Source organism: Rhinoraja longicauda, chromosome 18 (genome assembly GCF_053455715.1).
Source record: "Rhinoraja longicauda isolate Sanriku21f chromosome 18, sRhiLon1.1, whole genome shotgun sequence".
NCBI lineage: Eukaryota > Metazoa > Chordata > Chondrichthyes > Rajiformes > Arhynchobatidae > Rhinoraja > Rhinoraja longicauda.
The window spans coordinates 10,011,612-10,034,206 of NC_135970.1; the positions used below are offsets into that span (position 1 = coordinate 10,011,612).

Here is a 22,595-nt window from a genome sequence, read left to right on the forward strand (position 1 = left end):
CTGGACTCCCCCAACATCGGGAACAATCTTCCCGCATCTAGCCTCTCCAACCCCTTAAGAATTTTATATGTTTCTATAAGATCCCCCCTCAGTCTTCTAAATTCCAGCGAGTACCAGCCCAGTCTATACAGTCTTTCCTCATATGACAGTCCCGCCATCCCAGGGATCAATCTGGTGAACCTTCTCTGTACTCCCTCTAAGGCAAGAACGTCTTTCCTCAGGTTAGGAGACCAAAACTGCACACAATACTCCAGGTGCGGTCTCACCAAGGCCCTGTACAACTGCAGCAGAACCTCCCTGCTCCTAAACTCAAATCCTCTTGCTATGAATGCCAACATACCATTCGCTTTCTTCACTGCCTGCTGCACCTGCATGCTTGCTTTCAATGACTGGTGCACCATGACACCCAGGTCACGTTGCATCTCCCCTTCTCCCAATCGGTCACCATTCAGGTAATACTCTGCTTTCCTGTTCTTGCCGCCAAAGTGGATAACCTCACATTTATCCACATTATATTGCATCTGCCATGCATTTGCCCACTCGCCTAATCTATCCAAGTCACTCTGCAGCCTCCTAGCATTCTCCTCGCAGCTAACACTGCCACCCAGCTTCGTGTCATCCGCAAACTTAGAGATGTTGCATTCAATTCCCTCGTCCAAATCATTAATATACACTGTAAATAACTGGGGTCCCAGCACTGAGCCTTGCGGTACCCCACTAGTCACTGCCTGCCATTCCGAAAAGGACCCGTTTATTCCTACTCTTTGCTTCCTGTCCGCCAACCAATTTTCTATCCACCTCAACACTGAACCCTCAATACCGTGTGCTTTAAGTTTGTACACCAATCTCCTATGTTGGACCTTGTCGAAGGCCTGAAAGTCCAGATATAACACATCGACTGGTTCTCCCTTATCCACTCTACTAGTTACATCCTAGAAAAATTCTATAAGATTCGTCAGACATGATTTGCCTTTGGTAAATCCATGCTGACTTTGTCCGATGATTTCACCACTTTCCAAATGTGATGCTATCACATCTTTAATAACTGACTAGCATTTTCCCCACTACCGATGTTAGGCTAACTGGTCTATAATTCCCCGTTTTCTCTCTCCCTCCCTTTTTAAAAAGTGGGGTTACATTAGCTACCCTCCAGTCCTCAGGAACTACTCCAGAATCTAAAGAGTTTTGAAAAATTATCACTAATGCATCCACTATTTCTGAGGCTACTTCCTTAAGCACTCTGGGATGCAGCCTATCTGGCCCTGGGGATTTATCTGCCTTTAATCCATTTAATTTACCTAACACCACTTCCCAACTAACCTGGATTTCCCTCAGTTCCTCCATCTCATTTGATCCCCGGTCCCCCGCTATTTCCGGCAGATGGTTTATGTCTTCCTTAGTGAAGACAGAACCAAAGTATTTGTTCAATTGGTCTGCCATCTCCTTGTTCCCTATGATCAATTCACCTGTTTCCGACTGCAAGGGACCTACATTTGTCTTAACTAATCTTTTTCTCTTGACATATCTATAAAAGCTTTTGCAGTCAGTTTTTATGTTCCTTGCCAGTTTTCCCTCATAATCTATTTTCCCTTTCCTAATTAAGCCCTTTGTCCTCCTCTGCTGGACTCTGAATTTCTCCCAGTCCTCTGGTATGCTACTTTTCTGGCTAATCTGTATGCTTCATCTTTTGTTTTAATACTATCCTTGATTTCCCTTGTTAGCCACGGATGCACTACCTTTCCTGGTTTGTTATTTTGCCAAACTGGGATGAACACTTGTTGTAGTTCATCCATGCGACCTTTAAATGCCTTCCATTGCATGTCCACCGTCAACCCTTTCAGCATCAATCGCCAGTCTATCTTGGACAATTCACGCCTCATACCCTCAAAGTTACCTTTCTTTAAGTTCAGAACACTTGTTTCTGTATTGACTTTGTCACTCTCCATCCTAATGAAGAACTCTACCATATTATGATCACTCTTGCCCAAGGGGCCTCGCACAACAAGACTGCTAACTAACCCTTCCTCATTACTCAATACCCAGTCTAGAATGGCCTGTTCTCTCGTTGGTTCCTCGACATGTTGGTTTAGAAAACCATCTCTCAAACATTCCAAGAAATCCTCTTCCTCAGCACCCCTGCCAGTTTGGTTCACCCAATCTATATGTAGATTGAAGTCACCCATTATAACTGCTGCACCTTTAGTGCACGCATTTCTAATTTCCTGCCATCCCCAACCTCACTACTGCTGTTAGGTGGCCTGTACACAACTCCCACTAGCGTTTTCTGCCCCTTAGTGTTTCGTAGCTCTACCCATATCGATTCCACTTCCTCCAAGCTAATGTCCTTCCTTTCCACTGCTTTATCTCCTCTCTAACCAGTAACGCTACTGCACCTCCTTTTCCTTTCTGTCTATCCCGCCTGAATATAGAATATCCCTGGATGTTGAGCTCCCAGCCTTGGTCACCCTGGAGCCATGTCTCCGTAATCCCAACTATATCATAATCATTAATAACTATCTCCACATTTAATTCATCCATCCATACAGAGAAGGCTTTTTACACCATTTAGTCCATTACTTTTAGGAAATGTGTCAATGCATTCAGCAGATGAAATTGATGTAGAACTATTATACACCATTTGTACCCAGTGCCTGCCAAGCTTATTTCCTTTTCGTTTATTGTTAGACGTGGAGTATTATGTCAGCAAATAAAAGGATGTACTTTCCTGACAGATTTCACTCATGGGGACCACAGTCTAAGAATAAAGGGGTGGCCATTGAAAACTGAGGTGAGAATTTGTGGAACCCGGAGAGTTGTGAATTTGTGGAATTCTCTGCCACAGAAGGCAGTGGAGGCCAATTCACTGGATGAATTTAAGAGAGTTAGATAGAGCTCTAGGGGTTTGTGGGATGGAGGGATATGGGGAGAAGGCAGGCACAGGTTACTGATTGTGGATGATCAGCCATGATCACAATGAATGGCGGTGCTGGTTCGAAGGGCCAAATGGCCTTCTCCTGCACCTATTTTCTATGTATCTATGTTTCTATATGAGTGAAGCAGCTAAGGCAGTTATTTGTTATCCATAATAGCTTGCATTTACAAAGTAACATATTGTTGGGGCAGTTTTCTAAGTCTTATCACTGAGGCATGAACTGGCAATATATGTGTTATAAAATGAAGAGTTGCCATAACCCATATAAGGAATTTTGAAATAACAGCAAATCACAAATGTAAATCTGCCTAACTTTGTGTCCCAAATCTGAAAGTGTTGAACATAAATAATTTGAAATTAAAAATAAAATTCTGTAAACACTCAGCAGGTCAGAAAACATTGTGGAAAGAGAGTGGTTATTGTTTAGAGTTCAGAATTCTTTGGCAGTTTCCTTCTCATTCATTCCATCTCAAACCTCAATCCTCAGCCACGACCATGTAAAATCAAGAAATGACTGGGAGAATTGGATACGACAGAGGTATTGGGATGAAGCAAAGTCACAGCTTCAGCAGTGAAGATTTGTGCATGAGACCTAACCATGTCTCTTGCCAATCTTTTTAGATCACTGGCGGTTACTGGACAATCTTAATGGGGACGGAGAAAGAAAAGTGGTGAAAGGAAGGCAGAGCGAGAGATTGTGGATAGACAGACCATAGAAGGAAAAGGGGAAAGGGAAAGATAGCGAGAAATAGAGGTGTAAAGAAAGTGGGGGTAAAAAGAGGAGAGGAAGGGAAGCTCTGCAGAGCTCAACACTGTCACAAGATGGCTATAAATATCTAAGCTATTTCCCACATCTCTTGCCCCTGTGGTTTTATTCAGCATAAAACATTAAATAAAGTTCATAATTGAATTTAAGTCCTTTTATCCCTGACAAAAAATGAGGAAGCACACTGCTATTTATAATCTCTTTTTACGAACCTTAACGCGCTAGTATTGCACATTGCCTTAATGGTCCTATCACCACGTTGTTATACTAACTTGGTGGCTGCTGGAAGGTTGCTTCATTTTTTAGGAACTAGATTTCTGATGGATGTCAACAGGGAGCAACTTCTATCATGCAGGGACCAACTTCCAATTGATGCATTCTATCAGGCATGACAGTGTGGCCTGAGAAGCAATTGTGACTCAACAGAGAAAAGGTTTACTTGCAAATGAACTTGCTGCCAAGAATAAAATTACATTTCGCAGTTGATTTACAGTTTCTGAATTCACAGCACCCAATATTTTATGATTCTAGTCACAGTCCGTACCCCTGCCTGTCTTTTGTTATTCCTTCTCGTCCCTAGGTCCAGTACAACTATTTTAAAAGGTATGCATTAATTGTTCCATTGAATTTCAAGGCATCTTTCCTTTTATTAGAAGGGGGTTTCTTAAATGCACCATGCAATTTTACTTACTGCCAGGTGCTGCAAGTGATTGAACGATATGGGTGGAAACGGGTCCTTTGGCCCACTGTCCATTGCTGATCATCAATCACTTGTTCTATGTTATCCCACTTTCATATCTGCTCCCTACACATTAGGGGCAATTTACAGAGTCCAATTAACTTACAAACCCGCACATCTTTGGTATGTGCACCCAGAGTAAGTCAACGTGGTTGCAGGGAGAATGTGCATATGCCCCACAGACAGTCCCCCCCCCCCCCCCCCCCCGAGGTCAGGATCGAACTGGGTTCTCTGGCAATGGGAAACAGCAGCTTTACCAGCTGCACCACTGTACTGCCCGATAGCAGGAAAGGTTAATGGAACGTTGGCCCTTATTTCAAGAGGATTTGAGATTAAAAGTGCAATTCTACAAGGATTTGGCAAAACCACGACTGGAGTACTGTGAACAGTTTTAGTGCTTTTATTTAAAAAAATACTACTTCATTAAAAGCAATCATTTGGGTCTTCGTGGGTTTGGAGGGATTGTCTTACAAGGAAAGGTTGAACACAATGGGTTACTATCGTTGGAGTTTAGAAAAATAGGTGATCTTATTGAAACATGCAAGATACCGTGGAGGTCTAAACAGAATAAATTCGTAGAGGACACTTCTGCTCCTGGGAGAGTCTCAAACCAAATGAAACAGGGTCAGAATAAAACAGAAGCCATTTAATACTGAGAAAAGGCAGAATTTCTTCAAGGTTTGAGTGTCTTTGGAGCTGCTTGTCAGAGTTGTGGGGAACGAGTCCTTATGCATACTTAAGGCTGAGCGATTTTTAATCGATAAAGGAACCAAGAATGATGGGTAAAGAGCAAGAAAATGGATCAGTAATGCAAGATCAGCCATGATCCCTTTCAATGGCAGAGCAGGCGTGAGGGGCTGAATGGTCTATTGCTTTTTCTGCTACTCTGTGAATGTATCTTCTTCCTAATAAGTTTATTTTTCTTTTAAAAAACATTCATAATGTACAATTTCTGATGCAAACATTCATTGGCATTGGTTTAATTTAAAGAATGGATAAACCCAACACCTGCAATTTTCCTAATTTTACCCTGTGTTTCTCAGAAAGCGAGCAGTGGTAATAATGCTAGTTTTAGAACAAGTATACAACTTTGCTTCAAATATGATAACGAATAATTTAGGAACAAGTATGATAATATATAAAGAATCAGTTTTGGCTCATTGGTGGAACTTTTGCTTCAGTTTGGGGGCTGATGGTTTAAGTTCTATGTTGGAAATCGGAGTGCAATATTAATGTCAAAACTTCACACATTTCTGAGGGAGTGCTGGAATGGCTGTTGCCATTCTTCTGAAAGAATCCTGTCTTTCTGCTCAATTGGACATAAGAATCCTTTATTACTATTCAAAGAAGGATAAGTTTGACCACTATGCTGTTGTACCCAACTATGGATATATTTGGAAATATGGCTCTCTTACAAGCAGTCTTTTAAAAAGAGCAAATCTATTAAAGTTTCTTGTAACCACCATTATTATAGTGTCTTAATTTTGTCACATTTCTCTCTTGATGAAATGTTCTCTTGGTGGGGGAATTCTAATGCCCATGAACAAGAGCATGAAATCTGAAGGAATTCATTGCCAGACAAGAATAATTTGAGTCCGTGAGTGAACAGATATGAGGAATAAACACATGACATTATCCTCACTAACTTGCTCATGTAGGTGCATTTATCCATGACAACACCATTAGGGATGATCACGACACTTTTTGTAGGAGGTAGTCCTTTCACTCGGTGTGATGCTCTATTGTGTGTCATTGTGCTAGATGGGATAAATCAGGATAGAACAGGCAGCTCAAAACTGGCAATCAGGAGGCACTGTGATCATTAGCTGCAGCAGAATTGTTACCTCACAATTCTGACTAGTGGGTCAGCATTAATCTGAATCTACCATTACAAAACTAATTTTACAATGAAAACCAGATCATTGTTATTTCATATTTTAAGTAACAAGTTTTTGTTTCTCTTGATCCGTGTCTCTTGTATCATTGAAATGTGGTAATGCTTGAAGTCATGGAAAATATATTTTCCATTATTCCTTTCATGTTGCTTACAAGTGATTCTTGATTAAATGCCTTTCTTAATATACAATATTATTTGGATTGCAGCAAATTGGAATGATGAAAAATAGTTAAGGGATTGTAATCATGTCCTGTTCATTGAAAGCAAGGTACAAACCTGAAAGCAAAGGCATACAATTGAGTCCTAATCAAAAATAAATAGAACATTGTTGGAAATTCTCTGAACGTTTAATTTAACTTAATTTGCCACTAGGCCTCTGCAATTTACTAACATTTGGGGGGGAGTGGGGGGGAAAGTGGCGGCATTGCGCAGCAGCTGAGGCTCACCTGCAGTCCGTTTGTCTTTTGTGTTTTTTGTTGTTTTTTGTCTTAATTGTAGTGTTTAGATGTGATGTAGTGTTTTTGTGGTTGTGTACTGTGTGTGTGGGGGGGGGGAGAACTGTAAAATTGTCTTTTCCGAACGGAGAACCGACCTTTTTTTCTGGGTCCTGTCTCCGTTCCCGCTGCGGCCTACCATCGGCCAAACACCTGAAGCTGGCGGCCTCCAGCTGGGACCACCTGGGGCTCTGGTTTGCAGAGCCCACGGACCGGACTTACAATCTGCGGAGCTGGCTGCCTTCGGGGCTGTGGTGGCACTGCGAGAGCGGCTGCGACTTGCCTTCGGAGGCTTCGGCCACGGGCCGCGTGGAAATCGGAAGCTCGCAGGTCCTGCCCTGGGTGGGGGCCGACATCGGGAGATCCGGCAGCGGCAGTGTCTTCGCCCGCCCCGAATCGCGGGGCTGTAGTCGGCCCGCTGCGGACCTTTCACCGTCCGGAGCAGCCTGGAATAGGCCGCGGGATTTTCTCCGCCCGGCGGGGGCTTCAATGTCGGGAGCCCCGACCGCCCCGACGTGGCAACTTCAACAGCCTGACGGTGGGAGAATAAGGCAGGGGAAGAGAAAAGACATTCTGGCCTTCCATCACAGTGAGGAGGTGACTGGAGGAGACTCACTGAGATGGATGTTTCTTTTTTTTGTCACTCTTGTATTATGGTCATTTACATTTTTTTTAAATTGATTTCATGTTACTTTATCCTCTGAAATATGTAGTACTGCATTGGTGATATCTAAGACTTGTTACATAGAAACATAGAGACATAGAAAATATGTGCAGGAGGAGGCCATTCGGCCCTTCGAGCCAGCACTGCCATTCATTGTGATCATGGGCGATCGTCCCCAATCAATAACCCGTGCCTGCCTTCTCTCCATATCCCTTGATTCCACTAGCCCCTAGAGCTCTATCTAACTCTCTCTTAAATCCATCCAGTGATTTGGCCTCCACTGCCCTCTGTGGCAGAGAATTCCACAAATTCACAACTCTCTGGGTGAAAAGGTTTTTTCTCACCTCAGTTTTAAATGGCCTCCCCTTTATTCTAAGACTGTGGCCCCTGGTTCTGGACTCGCCCAACATTGGGAACATTTTTCCTGCATCTAGCTTGTCCAGTCCTTTTATAATTTTATATGTTTCTATAAGATCCCCTCTCATCCTTCTAAACTCCAGTGAATACAAGCCCAGTCTTTTCAATCTTTCCTCATATGTCAGTCCCGTCATCTCAGGGATCAATCTCGTGAACGTACGCTGCACTGCCTCAATTACAAGGATGTCCTTCCTCAAATTAGGAGACCAGCTCCTCTCTCATGCCTTCAGAGTCCCCTTTGTTCAACTGCAACACCGACACTTCCGATTTAACCTTCTCCTTCTCAAATTGCAGATTAAAACTAATCATATTATGATCACTACCTCCAAGCGGTTCCTTTACCTCGAGTTCTCTTATCAAATCTGGTTCATTGGACAACACTAAATCCAGAATTGCCTTTTCTCTGGTAGGCTCCATTACAAGCTGCTCTAAGAATCCATCTCGGAGGCACTCTACAAACTCTCTTTCTTGGGGTCCAGAACCAACCTGATTTTCCCAGTCTACCTGCATATAGAAATTCCCCATCACCACAGTGGCATTACCTTTCTTACATGCCAGTTTTAACTCCTGCTGCATCTTACAACCTACATCCGGGCTACTATTTGGGGGTCTGTTGATAACACCAATTAGTGTCGTCTTACATTTACAATTCCTCAACTCAATCCACAGTAACTCTACCTCGTCAGTCCCTATGTCTTCCCTCACAAGGGACTGAATTTCATCCCTCACCAGCAGAGCTACCCCACCGCCTCTGCCCACCTGCCTGTCCTTTCTATAGGATGTATAACCCTGAATATTGTTCCCAGGCCCGATCCTCCTGCAGCCATGTCTCTGTAATCCCCACAATGTCATATCTACCAACCTCTAACTGAGCCTCAAGCTCATCTACTTTACTACTTATACTTCGCGCATTCATATACAATACTTTTAATTCCTTACTCATCTCACCCTTCACATCGATCCCTATTACACTTGGCCATACTCTCCTATCCCTTTGTGAGCTTTCTTTCCCGTTAATTCTGGAACCATTAACTATCCCTTTACTCTCTTTCTCTTTAACTCCATCCTTGACTATCCCATTTGACACCCCCTACCCCCTTTATTTAGTTTAAAACCACCCGTGTAGCAGTGGCAAACCTGCCTGCCAGAATGCTGGTCCCCCACTTGGTGCAATCCGTCCCTTTTGTATAATTTCCCCTTACCCCAAAACAGATCCCAATGATCTAAGAATCTAATCCCTGCCCCCTGAACCATTTCCTCAGCCACACATTCAGGTCGTATGGCTCTCGCCAGCACGAGGAACTGGAAGCAAACTGGAGATAACCACCCTGGAGGTCCAGCTTTTCAGCATTTTTCCGAGCTCTCTCAAGTCACGCTGCAGAATATTCATCCCCTTCTTTCCGACATCGTTTGCGCCAACATGCACTACCACTTCCGGCTGTTCACCTTTGCCCTTGAGGATTTTCTGCACTCTGTCCGTGACATCCTGGATCCTGGCACCAGGGAGGCAGCAAACCATCCTCGAAACCCGTCTGTTGCCGCAGAAACCCCTGTCCGTACCTCTCACAATGGAGTCTCCTACTACCAAGGCATTGCCTGACGTCAGCCTTTTTGATTTTGGCTCAACAGCACTTTTTGTTTCGCAAATCAGTCTGCCGCTCAGTGTGGCAACGTCTTCTTCCCCAACAGCTTCCAAGTGGGTGAACCTGTTCTCAAGAGGCACAACACCCGGGGACCTTTGCATTCCTTGTTTCCTTCCATTTCTCACCATCACCCACCTTCTCTCTTCCAGTACCTTTGGTGTAACAATCTCACTGTAGGACTTGTCGAGGAATAACTCAGTTTCTCGGACGAACCTGTCATTCACTTGCTTCTCCAGTTCCCCAACATGGTTCAGGAGCTGTACCTGGATACGCTTCTCGCACGTAGCAGCCAGAGGCACCAGCAGTGTCACTGACCTCCCACATCCTGCAAGCATCACACTGAATCAGCTTGCTTGGCATTTCCTCCTTGCGTCTCACCCTCAGCAGCGTTAAGTATGGCGTCCTCCCTCAGCCTCCTCGCCGAAGACTCACAGCCAAAGACTCGCACTTTTCTCACAGAGCACTTCCCTTGACAGGGCCGCATCAGACAGGGCCCTGTTGACTTAACTTTTTACGCAGATGGACATTAATTAGAATGGTCATGTTACATTCAGTTAATTGGGGAGCATGAGCTCCATTCAGATGATTTTTTTTTCCTCTTTCCCCTTTGCTCCTGCCTGTCTTTCTCCTTTGTTTCCTTCGCTTGCTCGCTATATTAGTGTTCTTTCCTTAATGTTGTTCTTCTCACCGAGCTTTTATGTGGGAGTTGGCGAGGGCAAAAGCAGCAGCATTCGGTCATGTTTGGAAAAATGGGCTGCAGGGGAAACGCGTTTCTTACTGCCTTATGACCTACCCCACACTCCTGTTTAATTATTGATCCTTCCCATTTGAACTACCCACTCCATTACTTTTCTCTGCTGTGGCCTCCTTAACATTATATAGTTGCTCACTCCCTTATTGAAGTCGGATGATGAGAATCTTTTGGCTAGTTTTCCAGCAACTTCTATTCCTCAACTCCCTCTTTTTCTCATGAATTTGTTGTCAAAATTTGAACAAAGAGAGGATGAGGTAGCAAGTGGGAATTCGGGGTGTGTGTACTTTTGTTTGCTTCTCTGGCACCAGCCTCTCTCAACTCTCAAGTGTAGTGTATCCAATTGAATCATACTGACACATCTTATGAAATTCGTAATCCAGCAGGTGCTCAAACTACAAATACATCAAATGTTAATTTGGATCTGGGAAAAGACTCCCAGATATAAAATAAGTATTAAAACATATAAATAGTAATAATAGTGAGGAATATATATATTTTTCATTTTATTTTTTAGCCAGCTTCAAATTTCAAGTTTTGAAAATATTGTATGCAATTCATGGCTTGTATGATTCTAGCAGTGCATTCCCCCATTGGAAAAGTCCTAGTAAAATGTGATTGAGCAGATGTCACTGAATGTATATGAATGCAATTAGTATTAAAATGGCTTCAAAGAATGTTAACTGTTGCAAAATTATCGATTTCAATGCGTCTACTTGAATGTATTGTGCTGTGTATCTTTACATGACTAGATTTGCATATTAGTGATGTGCCGTTTAATGATCTGAGTGAATTTTTCAATTGGAAATGTCTTTGAAATAGTTTGGAATATCAGGGATAACATCAAGTCACTGTGTGGGCCTAAGACTTTGGATTTGTTATTTCCGCTCAAAAAATGATTTATTTCATAAAATAGCAATTGAGGGAAAATTTGTTTACAATGTCATACATAATCATTAACAAATATAATCAGATGAATCTCATAAGTAAGAGACTAGGGAGTGAGCAACACATTTCTGATTTATTATTGCGATTCTAGTGCTGCACATCAGCCTCTTGAACAATCCAGTTCATTGCTGTTAAACTCAATGCTTCTGCTATTTAGTTCAGCCATGGTTTCTGAAACCCAACCATTGATTATTCTACTTTCTGAATAGGTTGACAGCTATTGGAAAAATAAAATATTAAAATACAGAAATATTTAACAGTGGTCAGGAAAGCAGTTTGAAAATTGAATGATAGGAAATCGAACAAATGCTGGGTTTTTTCATGGCTTTCATATCTTCTGAGCATCTTTAAATGCCTTATAACCAATGAAGTTGGTGGATGGACATATATAGGGTGAGGGGAGAGATATATATGAACTGTGGCAAACCTAACATGAGCTTTACCGTAAACAGCTTTATTTATGTTGCTTTAATCATTTTAAAAAGTGGAAAGAAAAGCACTGATATTTGCTGCATGTAGTCATGACTTGACATTGGGATATTAGCAGTGTCTCATTTGGACCAAGTTAGAATATTGTGACATCATGTTGCACTCTAGAAATGTGAGCTCAAACTGTAGGCTGACATCTTTTTGTAGGATTAAATGAGTGCTACACCATAAGAAGAGCAAATTTTTGAACGAGACAATAGGTATGGTACTCTCTTCTCATAATTTGTTAATAATGCAGTGACATTATTTTGAAGAATGGAGACTTATACCACAATGTTCCATAATTGTCCCAGACCGATACTTCTCAACAGAATATGTTTTCATTATAGACAATAGACAATAGGTGCAGGAGTAGGCCATTCAGCCCTTCGAGCCAGCACCGCCATTCAATGCGATCATGGCTGATCACTCTCAATCAGTACCCCGTTCCTGCCTTCTCCCCATACCCCCTCACTCCGCTATCCTTAAGAGCTCTATCCAGCTCTCTATTGAAAGCATCCAACGAACTGGCCTCCACTGCCTTCTGAGGCAGAGAATTCCACACCTTCACCACTCTCTGACTGAAAAAGTTCTTCCTCATCTCCGTTCTAAATGGCCTACCCCTTATTCTTAAACTGTGGCCCCTTGTTCTGGACTCCCCCAACATTGGGAACATGTTTCCTGCCTCTAATGTGTCCAATCCCCTAATTATCTTATATGTTTCAATAAGATCCCCCCTCATCCTTCTAAATTCCAGTGTATACAAGCCCAATCGCTCCAGCCTTTCAACATACGACAGTCACGCCATTCCGGGAATTAACCTAGTGAACCTACGCTGCACGCCCTCCATAGCAAGAATATCCTTCCTCAAATTTGGAGACCAAAACTGCACACAGTACTCCAGGTGCGGTCTCACCAGGGCCCGGTACAACTGTAGAAGGACCTCTTTGCTCCTATACTCAACTCCTCTTGTTACGAAGGCCAACATTCCATTGGCTTTCTTCACTGCCTGCTGTACCTGCATGCTTCCTTTCATTGACTGATGCACTAGGACACCCAGATCTCGTTGAACTCCCCCTCCTCCTAACTTGACACCATTCAGATAATAATCTGCCTTTCTATTCTTACTTCCAAAGTGAATAACCTCACACTTATCTACATTAAACTGCATGTGCCATGTATCCGCCCACTCACACAACCTGTCCAAGTCACCCTGCAGCCTTATTGCATCTTCCTCACAATTCACACTACCCCCCAGCTTAGTATCATCTGCAAATTTGCTAATGGTACTTTTAATCCCTTCGTCTAAGTCATTAATGTATATCGTAAATAGCTGGGGTCCCAGCACCGAACCTTGCGGTACCCCACTGGTCACTGCCTGCCATTCCGAAAGGGACCCATTTATCCCCACTCTTTGCTTTCTGTCTGCCAACCAATTTTCTATCCATGTCAGTACCCTACCCCCAATACCATGTGCCCTAATTTTGCCCACTAATCTCCTATGTGGGACCTTGTCGAAGGCTTTCTGAAAGTCGAGGTACACCACATCCACTGACTTTCCCCTGTCAATTTTCCTAGTTACATCCTCAAAAAATTCCAGTAGATTTGTCAAGCATGATTTCCCCTTCGTAAATCCATGCTGACTCGGAATGATCCCGTTACTGCTATCCAAATGCTCAGCAATTTCGTCTTTTATAATTGACTCCAGCATCTTCCCCACCACTGATGTCAGACTAACTGGTCTATAATTACCCGTTTTCTCGCTCCCTCCTTTCTTAAAAAGTGGGATAACATTTGCTATCCTCCAATCCACAGGAACTGATCCTGAATCTATAGAACATTGAAAAATGATCTCCAATGCTTCCACTATTTCTAGAGCCACCTCCTGCAGACCATCAGGCCCTGGGGATTTATCAGCCTTCAGTCCCATCAGTCTACCCAAAACCATTTCCTGCCTAATGTGGATTTCCTTCAGTTCCTCCATCACCCTAGGTTCTCCGGCCCCTAGAACATTTGGGAGATTGTGTGTATCTTCCTCAGTGAGCATCTTTATCATGCTTCTATTAATGGGAGTATGCTATGTGCAAATTGGCAGCACAATATCATTGTAATAATATCCTTGTAATAATAAATTTGTTTAAAAAATGGTGTATTATTTACCCTGTATGACTGTGTCATAATATTTCCACAGTTAGTACTCTTGATGCAACAATTTTCATTGAAAATCCACAACTGATTCTTGAGCTAGTTTTAAAGTGCTTGTATTACAAACTGGATGTTGCGAAACTTACAGCTATGTGTTGTTAGGTTTAAAAAGTACTGGAAAATTGCCAGATCTCCTGTGTACTTTTTATCCTTGCATCCTGGATTAATGTGAAAATCTATGTCTGTACCTTAATATTAAAAGAGGTGGATACTGATGAAATATTGCAAAATATGAGCAATCCTCCTTAGCAGCCTTAAGGTCAACATGATGTAAATTGTATATTGTTGGCTACATTTTGCACCCTACTGTCATTCCTTAGTTGCTCCACTTCATTTAGATGCTCTGACATACGGTAGCAACCACCGATTGGATTGATAATATCTGGCTCAATGTTACACTTTCTTGCAAGTTACTTTGATCTTTCACCGAAGAGTAACACTTCTGCTTTTCTGTTGTGCATTATTTAGATGAGGAATCAGTTAAATATTTTGAAAGCTATAATTTTGCCTTTAGTTCCAGGAACAAATGCACTACCTCAAATTTAACAACATCCCTCGTCCTGGCCACTGTTTCAGCCTGAAGTCAACTCATCAAATTCATTATCTTGTTTGATCTAAAATGTGTTTTATTTTGTTTTGTTACTTTTCCTCACCACATCCTGCTTTCTACTGTCCAGCCCCATAAACTTCATTTGCCATCATCTCCATCACAACCCAGTCCAAGTTCTGATCAAATCCCCAATTTGTTGCTTTCAGTTTTAACAATAAGTTTATTTTTTTCAACTAGCTTTCTCCTTCATCATCTGATCCAACTTCTGGCACTCAGTCCTGTTTTTCCACTACCTCTATTCATGGTGACTTGCATTATCCTCCAGATTCTCAAATTCAAACTTCCGATAGTTTGAAAGTTTTAAAATTCCACCAGAACAGAGCGACACAGTGGTGTAGCAGTAGAGCTGTTGCCCCACTGCGTCAGAGACCCGCATTCGATCCTGACTACGAGAGGTGTCTGTATGGAGTTGTCCGTTCTCCCTGTGACCGCGTGCTCTGGATTCTTTCCCACACTCCAAAGACATACAGGTTTGTAGGTTAATTGGCTTCGGTAAAAACTGTACATTGTCCCTGGTGTGTAGAATAGTGCAGTGGTTGGAGCGATCGCTGGTCGGCATGGGCTTATTCGAACACATTCCACGCTGTATCTCTAAGTGTCTTTTTTTTAAAAGGCACACTATTTCCTTAAAAAAATGGAAAATGCGGGAAACAATTAGCAGGCCAGGCATCTATAGAAAGAGAAACTGAACTTTTCAAGTCCCTAATGGTTAAGGGGAAAAACAAGCTAGTTTTTGGTAGCTGAGGAAATGAGGGAAGGTCAGTAGAATAAAGGGAATATCTTTAATATGGTGAAGCAATATGACTTGAAAGAGGTCCTTCTACAGTTGTACCGGGCCCTGGTGAGACCGCACCTGGAGTACTGTGTGCAGTTTTGGTCTCCAAATTTGAGGAAGGATATTCTTGCTATTGAGGGCATGTAGCGTAGGTTCACTAGGTTGATTCCCGGAATGGCGGGTCTGTCGTATGTTGAAAGGCTGGAGCAATTAGGCTTGTATACACTGGAATTTAGAAGGATGAGGGGGGATCTTATTGAAACATAAAAGATAATTAGGGGATTGGACACATTAGAGGCAGGAAACATGTTCCCAATGTTGGGGGAGTCCAGAACAAGGGGCCACAGTTTAAGAATAAGGGGTAGGCCATTTAGAACGGAGATGAGGAAGAACTTTTTCAGTCAGAGAGTGGTGAAGGTGTGGAATTCTCTGCCTCAGAAGGCAGTGGAGGCCAGTTCGTTGGATGCTTTCAAGAGAGAGCTGGATAGAGCTCTTAAGGATAGCGGAGTGAGGGGGTATGGGGAGAAGGCAGGAACGGGGTACTGATTGAGAGTGATCAGCCATGATCGCATTGAATGGCGGTGCTGGCTCGAAGGGCTGAATGGCCTACTCCTGCACCTATTGTCTATTGTCTATTGAAAGCAGTATTTGCAAGCCTATTTTGTTACTTTATCCATATCATTAATAACAAAGTTGTGAGACGTGTCCAGAAGGTTAGATGAAATACCACTAAAAAAAATTTTTTTAAATGTTGATGGGCAGAACTGCCCATTCTAATACAGACCGAAAGAGTAAACAACTCAGGTTGGAGAATTTGATATCAAGTCCAGAAGGCTAGAGCTTGTTAAGTGGAAGATATGTTGTTCCTTGAGCTTTCATCAGATCTCACTGTCACAGTACAAATGGCTACAGGTGGACCTGAGATGGGTGGAGAATTAAAATGTTAGGATCTTTTTGGAGTTGGTGGAAATTATGATGGATGATTTGTTGAATGCAGAGCCAGGTGCAGAAGAAAGCGAGGATCAGGAGGAGAAGAGATAAGAGCAGAGATGTGGTCCATGGCTCTGACCATGGTGCCGAGGAAGCCACAGTTCAAGAAGGGATAAGACTTTTCAGAAGTACTTGTGGAATGTCTCATAGAAACAAATGTCAATGATGTTTGTAGCTGCCCATCTCCTGTGATGGAGGCTGAATGGTTCAAAAATGAAAGGGAAGAGTGAGAGGTGGTCTCTGTGAAGGCAAGAGGGTGCAATTTCTGCCAGGTCCAACAAGATCCCATAGTTAGTTACAGGTCCTCTTCCCTTTCCCTTTCCGCTTTTTAAAAGAATTACTCCCTTCACATGTCCCCGTTCTGCACTTCTATCCACATCAATCACTCCCCTGTTTATTTCAATTTTCCTTGCAACTGCCAGACATGCAACACCTGTCCTTTCACCACTTTCCTTTTCACCATCCAGGAATCTAAGTCTTTCCAGGTGAAGCAGCAATTCACTTGCACCTCCAATCTAGCGTACAACATTCGGCATTCATAATGCTGCCTTCTCTACATTGGAGAAACTATGCAGATTGAGTGATTGCTCTGTGGAGACCTGCGGAGTCCACAGAACTGACTCTGAACATCTGGTTGCCTGTCACTTGAATTCTCCATCGCATGCCCACTCTGACTTATCGATGGCCTCGAGCACTATTATGAAACAAAATTAAAACTTGAGGAACAACACTGTACGTTGCAACCTCCAGAATCACAATCAAATTCACCAACTTTATGTAACTGGCTTGTAATTTTGGCTCAGATTTTTCACTTTTAGTATAGTCTAGCCTTGCTAGCAACAACACACAAAATATCAAATAAGCATAATCAGCTTTAAACTGTTACTTGACCTTGCAATGTCAGAGATATTCACTTTGTTCTACCCATCCTTCAACTTTTCATTTTCTCTTCCCCAATTCTGACGAAGGTTTAAGGACCTAAATCTGTATCTGTTTTTCTTTCGAAGATAGACATGAAATGCTGGAGTAACTCAGTGCCAGGCAACCAGTCTGAAGAAGAGTCTCGTCCCGAAACGTCACCCATTCCTTCTCTCCAGAGATGCTGCCTGTCCAGCCCGCTGAGACAGCATTTTGCTCCAGCATTTTGTGTCTATCTTCTGTTTTTCTTTCTGTTAATGTTATTTATCTGACTTGCTGTTTCTACCATTTTTTGTTTTATTTCACATTTCCAGCATCTGCGCTATTTAAACTTTTTACACCTCTAACTACCTTTGGATCCTCCATGAGTGTCACAATCTACCCTTCCTCTGACGTATGCATCAATATGCGAATGTCCGAAAGTTATGTATTTGATGGCTTTTATTTACGTTATTTTAACTGTTGTGTCGTAGTTCAGAGTTCTGATGAGATACTGAAGAAATTCATTTCAGAACATTTTAACTTAGTGCATCAGAACAGAACGTTCCCACTCAAGACCTGATGAGTTGTTCTCGTATTTTCTGCACCAATAGTAACCCACTTAGACCAATGGCTTTTGGAAAACTTTTACATCGGATGTAATGCAAATAATATTGAGAAATAAAGTGGACTTATTTGCATTTCTAATGATTAAACCTACAATTTTGATGCAACATGAAGAATTGTTATTTAATATTTTTTATCATGTTATATATTTTCTGTTCATCTGTTTAAAATAGACTCAGAGGGCTTAACATGTGTTGTACCTAGGTTTAAGTTTTAAGAAAAATCGAATTAACCTATCTCAGCACTCATAATCCATTACCTTTTATACTATAAAGAACCTTTTTTTGTGTGAAAATGCTTCAACTATCTTTGTTTTGAGAGAAAAGGCTGTAAAACGTGCCAGCTGCTGTTAGTAGCATAATGAGAAGGAAGAAAGAAACGGCTAATATAGATTATTTGAGGATTACAAATGGGAACTGAGTGGTAACAACAAGGTTTCAGCTGATGTCCAGCTAGCTTTCCTTATGACATTTGTTTGGAGCGAGAAAACAGATTTCTTAGATTCTATCAGCTTGACAAATATATATTTTAACAATGTTAGGATGAAAAAGCTTGCACATCTACTTGAAAAGCCCCTATTTGCTGGGCCTCCACTATTGTTCCCGTGGGGTTGTGATGTGTAGTTTGTAATTATCTCTCAATTTCAGTAGTCTGGTTCTGATTGGCTGTTTCTTTGTTCCAACCATATGGCAGTAGCTCAGGATTCCCTCTTGGTCCTACTGTTCTTTCCCTTATAGTTATGGGGAGTTTATGAGCAGCCATAATGAAGTTCTTTATAAAGTGGATGGAAGATTTAAATTTTATCATGCAGTAATCTTCAAGAATTCTGAAAAAGTATCTACATTTGAGTTGGGTAATTGATATGTTCATCTACTTTTCAGGATAAATCCTTTAGCTGGTGGAAATCTTTTGTGTGCGTGTTTGTGTATGTCCCCTTCCCCCACTGCAACTTCTGTAAGCTGCTATTGAATCGTTCATACTGTTATTCAGATGCTCTTCCTGAACTTTTGTGATAGGTTGCTATTACAGTAAATTGCTGTTTGAATATATTTTTGTATAATGTTTGTCTATGTGCATGCAGTTTGCTATATTTGTATAAATCATCCATGAATTGCAAATGAGTTTTATTGTTTCATTTTTTCAGTGTATTTAATTACTGAATCCTTTTACATTTTCCTTGTGCCTTTTATGATTGATGTTTTGCTTATCTTGATTAGATATCACAGTAAGCAGTTGTTTCCTTGAAACAGAATAAACTAATTTGTGGACAGCAGTACAAAATTAAAACTTGATTTATTTTTGTTGGAATTTCTGTTACTTGGTAACGATTCCCTATTTTTAAAGATGTAAAGAACGATAAAGGAAATATCTGCAAAGGCATCATGGTGTTGTAAATATTTTCACAATAGAACTGGTTTATAAACATGCACACTCTGTCGCTGAATGCATTGTGGAAGTGAGCTCATTCTTATAATTCATTCACAGAAAGTGTGCTCATTTCTTATAATGCATTCACAGAAAAATATCTCATTAAATTAAATAGTATTTACTAGTTTTTATGATTGTTTTTGCTCTTTGCTTTCTTCCATAGTTCAACTATGCTATTTATTCTGCCTAATTTAATGCAAAAGATCCGTGCAACAAAGTACCCTTCTTCAAATGCTTACCTGTGAACCAAGCTTGTGTATTGATACTTTATTTGATCATAAGGACATAACTACTTGAACAAAATCTGAGTGGCACAGTGGAGTAGCAGTAGAACCATAAACTCATTTGCAATTTATGGATGATTTATAAAAATATAAAAAATTGCATGCACACAGTGCAATGGCCCCAGAGACCCGGGTTTGATCCTGACTACAGATGCTGTCTGTACAGAGTTTTTAACGTTCACCTTGTGACTGCGTGGGCTTTTTTCCGGGTGCTCCGGTTTCCTCCCACACTCCAAAGAAGTACAGGTTTGTAGGTTGATTGGCTTTGGTAAATTTGTAAATTGTCCCTGGCATGTAGGATAGTGTTTGTGTACGACATGATCACTGGTCGGCCGAAGGGCCTGTTTCTGCACTGTTTCTCTAAAGTAAAGTCTAAATCCTGTCATATTTATTCCTTGTCCAATAATAGTTACAGATTATTGATTCAACACAGCTGCACTACTTTTACTCTTAGTTTCCTTCCCCTCTTTAATTCCTTTGGTTTCCTTATCGTCTTTAACCCAGGAAAGCAAGATTTAATTTTTGTGGCTTTTATCACTTCACTGTCAGAGGTAAGGTAGCTCATCTCAGACCACCAGGGACCTTCCAGGTTTGTATGGCTGAATTGGATGCCACCATCCCAACCCTGAGGCAATGCCACAGTTATTCAACTACCTTCTTTTTCAAAGACTGTACTAAGTTTATAGTTGCAAAGTGACAATGTTTACCAATGATTATAAGTGTTCAATTCCATCTGCAATTCAGGCCAGGCCTGATAAGTGGCAGTAAGACCATGTAGGTTCTAGGCAATGCTCTCCCCATCAAGAGTGAGCTGAACCACCTTCCCTTAACATTCAATGGCATCACCATCAATAAGCCCTACACTATTAACATTAATATCATCTTGGGGGTCACAATTGATTAAAAATCTAATTGAAAAGTCCTTCAATATTTACAAGGCACAATTCAGAACTGTGATGGAATACTCTCCACTTGCCTGGATGCATACAGTTGCAACAGCACTTAAGTTTCAGTGGCACAGTGGTAGAGCAGCTGCCTCGCAACGTCAAAGCCCAGGGTTCGATCCTGACTACTGCCACAGGAGTTTGTACGTTCTTCCGTTGACTGCGTGGGTTTTTTCCAGGTGCTCTAGTTTCCTCCAACATTCCAAAGACATGCAGGTTTGTAGGTTAATTGGCTTCTGTAAATTGCCCCGAGTGTGTCAGATGAGAAAGTGAGATAACATAGAACGAGTGTACGTGATCGATGGTTGAAGTAGATTTGGTGGGCTGGAGGGCCTGTATCTCTAAACTAAAAGGCTTGGTGTTATTCAGAATAAAACAGCTTGCTTCATTGGTATCCCACCTATCACCATAAACATTTACGCCATTCACCTTTGGCACACCAAACCTGTGATGTGCATGGTCTACAAAATATGCTGCAATTATTAACTGGCTACTCTGACAACATTTACTGAACCAACAATCTCTACCATCAAGAAGGGCAAAGGCAACATGTGTACAGCATCACCTGCAGGTTTTCCTCCTAATGGCCTAATTTAGAAATAAATTGATCCCTTCATTGTTAGGTCTGTTTAGAATCTCTTTCCCCATAGCGCTATTGAAAAACAATCACAAGGAAGGTGTCAGGAAATCAAGAATGTCCAACTGAAGCTTCTTGAGGCCAATTAGAGATGAAACAAACACTGGTCTTGTCAGTGACATTCATATATTATTAAGGAATATAAAAAGAATAACATTCAAGACTGATTTATTAACTCAGCCATCTTTTTTTCCTTTATTAATTTTTCCCTGCTCTCCGCAACCTTTATAATACCCATTTGTGAGTAGTAGGTTGAAAACTTGTTCAAACTTGATTGGTTATATTGTGCAAATGGTTTACTAAATAACTGGCCATAATTGTACTCACCATTATTGCAGAACGTATCAGAGAGAAAACCTTACTGTGTGTTTTACAAAACCAACCGACACAATTAGTGCATACTGGCTCTGGTGTTCACGTAATGCTGCCGCAGCTACTCCAGGAGATTTGTGCTAGTACTCAGGCTAGCTAAAATCACAGGATATTTCTGAATGTTGATTTACTTGGTTAGCTTATTTACAAAGTTGCTATTGCTCTGCAGCTGAATGTTATGATTGAAGCATGTGCTGCCAACTATTTCATGGCACATCCTATTTTCACTTGGCCAATCTCATAATGTATGGTATTGTTTTTGATATTCTGCAGTTTTCCAGGTTCATATTGTTCAAAATTACTGCAATTCCATAGATGTATATTGTTCATTATGTCTATTCCAACGACTGGTCTCTCCTGGGCTCTGTTGGAAGTTAGTATGGAAATAATTAAATTTTTCACGTGGTCTTCATGGAAATTATATTCCTTTCCAATTCTTTAATCTTATTTCAAGATGATTTCCTTGACCAGAATAACTTAAAAGTACCATAAATTCTGTGTAGTATGTTTCTGAATTGCAACTAAAATCATTTTTTTCTTCCAGAAAAAAGTGGTTGAACAGCTGAGGAAAGATTTGATGGTGAAACAGGAACACCATGAAGGCAAACTGCCAATGCAACAGCCGCAGGTACTGCAACAGCAACAGACTCTACCACAACTGAGCAGCCCACAGGTAATAAAATGGTAACATATTACAATAAGTAACAAGCCATACCTCCTGTCAAGTCTGCACCAATGATTTTACCTCAACTTCAATTCATTTATTTTCATCACTATGCACGGAGCTATCTAATGAGTTTGCAACGTGTTGCACTGCATCCATATTCTCGCCTATCAGTAGTCGTTGCAACAGCTTTTCGGTGTGATGACAACAATGTGAAACAAACTTTTAAAGTTAATTTTCAGTTGGTGTGTGCCCATTACATTTATCCCTTCTACAACCTTGGGAGTATTGTCAGCAAAATGTATCTTTGTATAGATGTATTAATTTGAACATTGAAAATTGTGCGGCTCTCTGGGATGTTGTCTTCTTTGCAAATTCCAATACAGCAATAGTTAATTTCTCTTCTTTGGAGGGTTGAAACTTGTATAGAACAACTGCACCTT

At 41.4% G+C, this 22,595-nt stretch overlaps 1 protein-coding gene across 5 annotated transcripts in view; it reads left to right on the forward strand.

Annotated features, from left to right (window-relative positions):
• The window catches only part of phf21aa (PHD finger protein 21Aa), a 208,208-nt gene that overhangs the window by 84,676 nt on the left and 100,937 nt on the right, over positions 1 to 22,595 (forward strand). For all 5 annotated transcript variants that reach the window (XR_013548426.1, XM_078415093.1, XM_078415095.1 and 2 more), the window contains one exon: positions 22,033 to 22,161. Coding sequence is in view for 4 of the 5 variants with exons in the window: in XM_078415093.1 (XP_078271219.1) it covers positions 22,033 to 22,161 (129 nt within the window). In the remaining variant the exon portion in view is untranslated. The remainder of the gene's footprint in view (positions 1 to 22,032; positions 22,162 to 22,595) is intronic.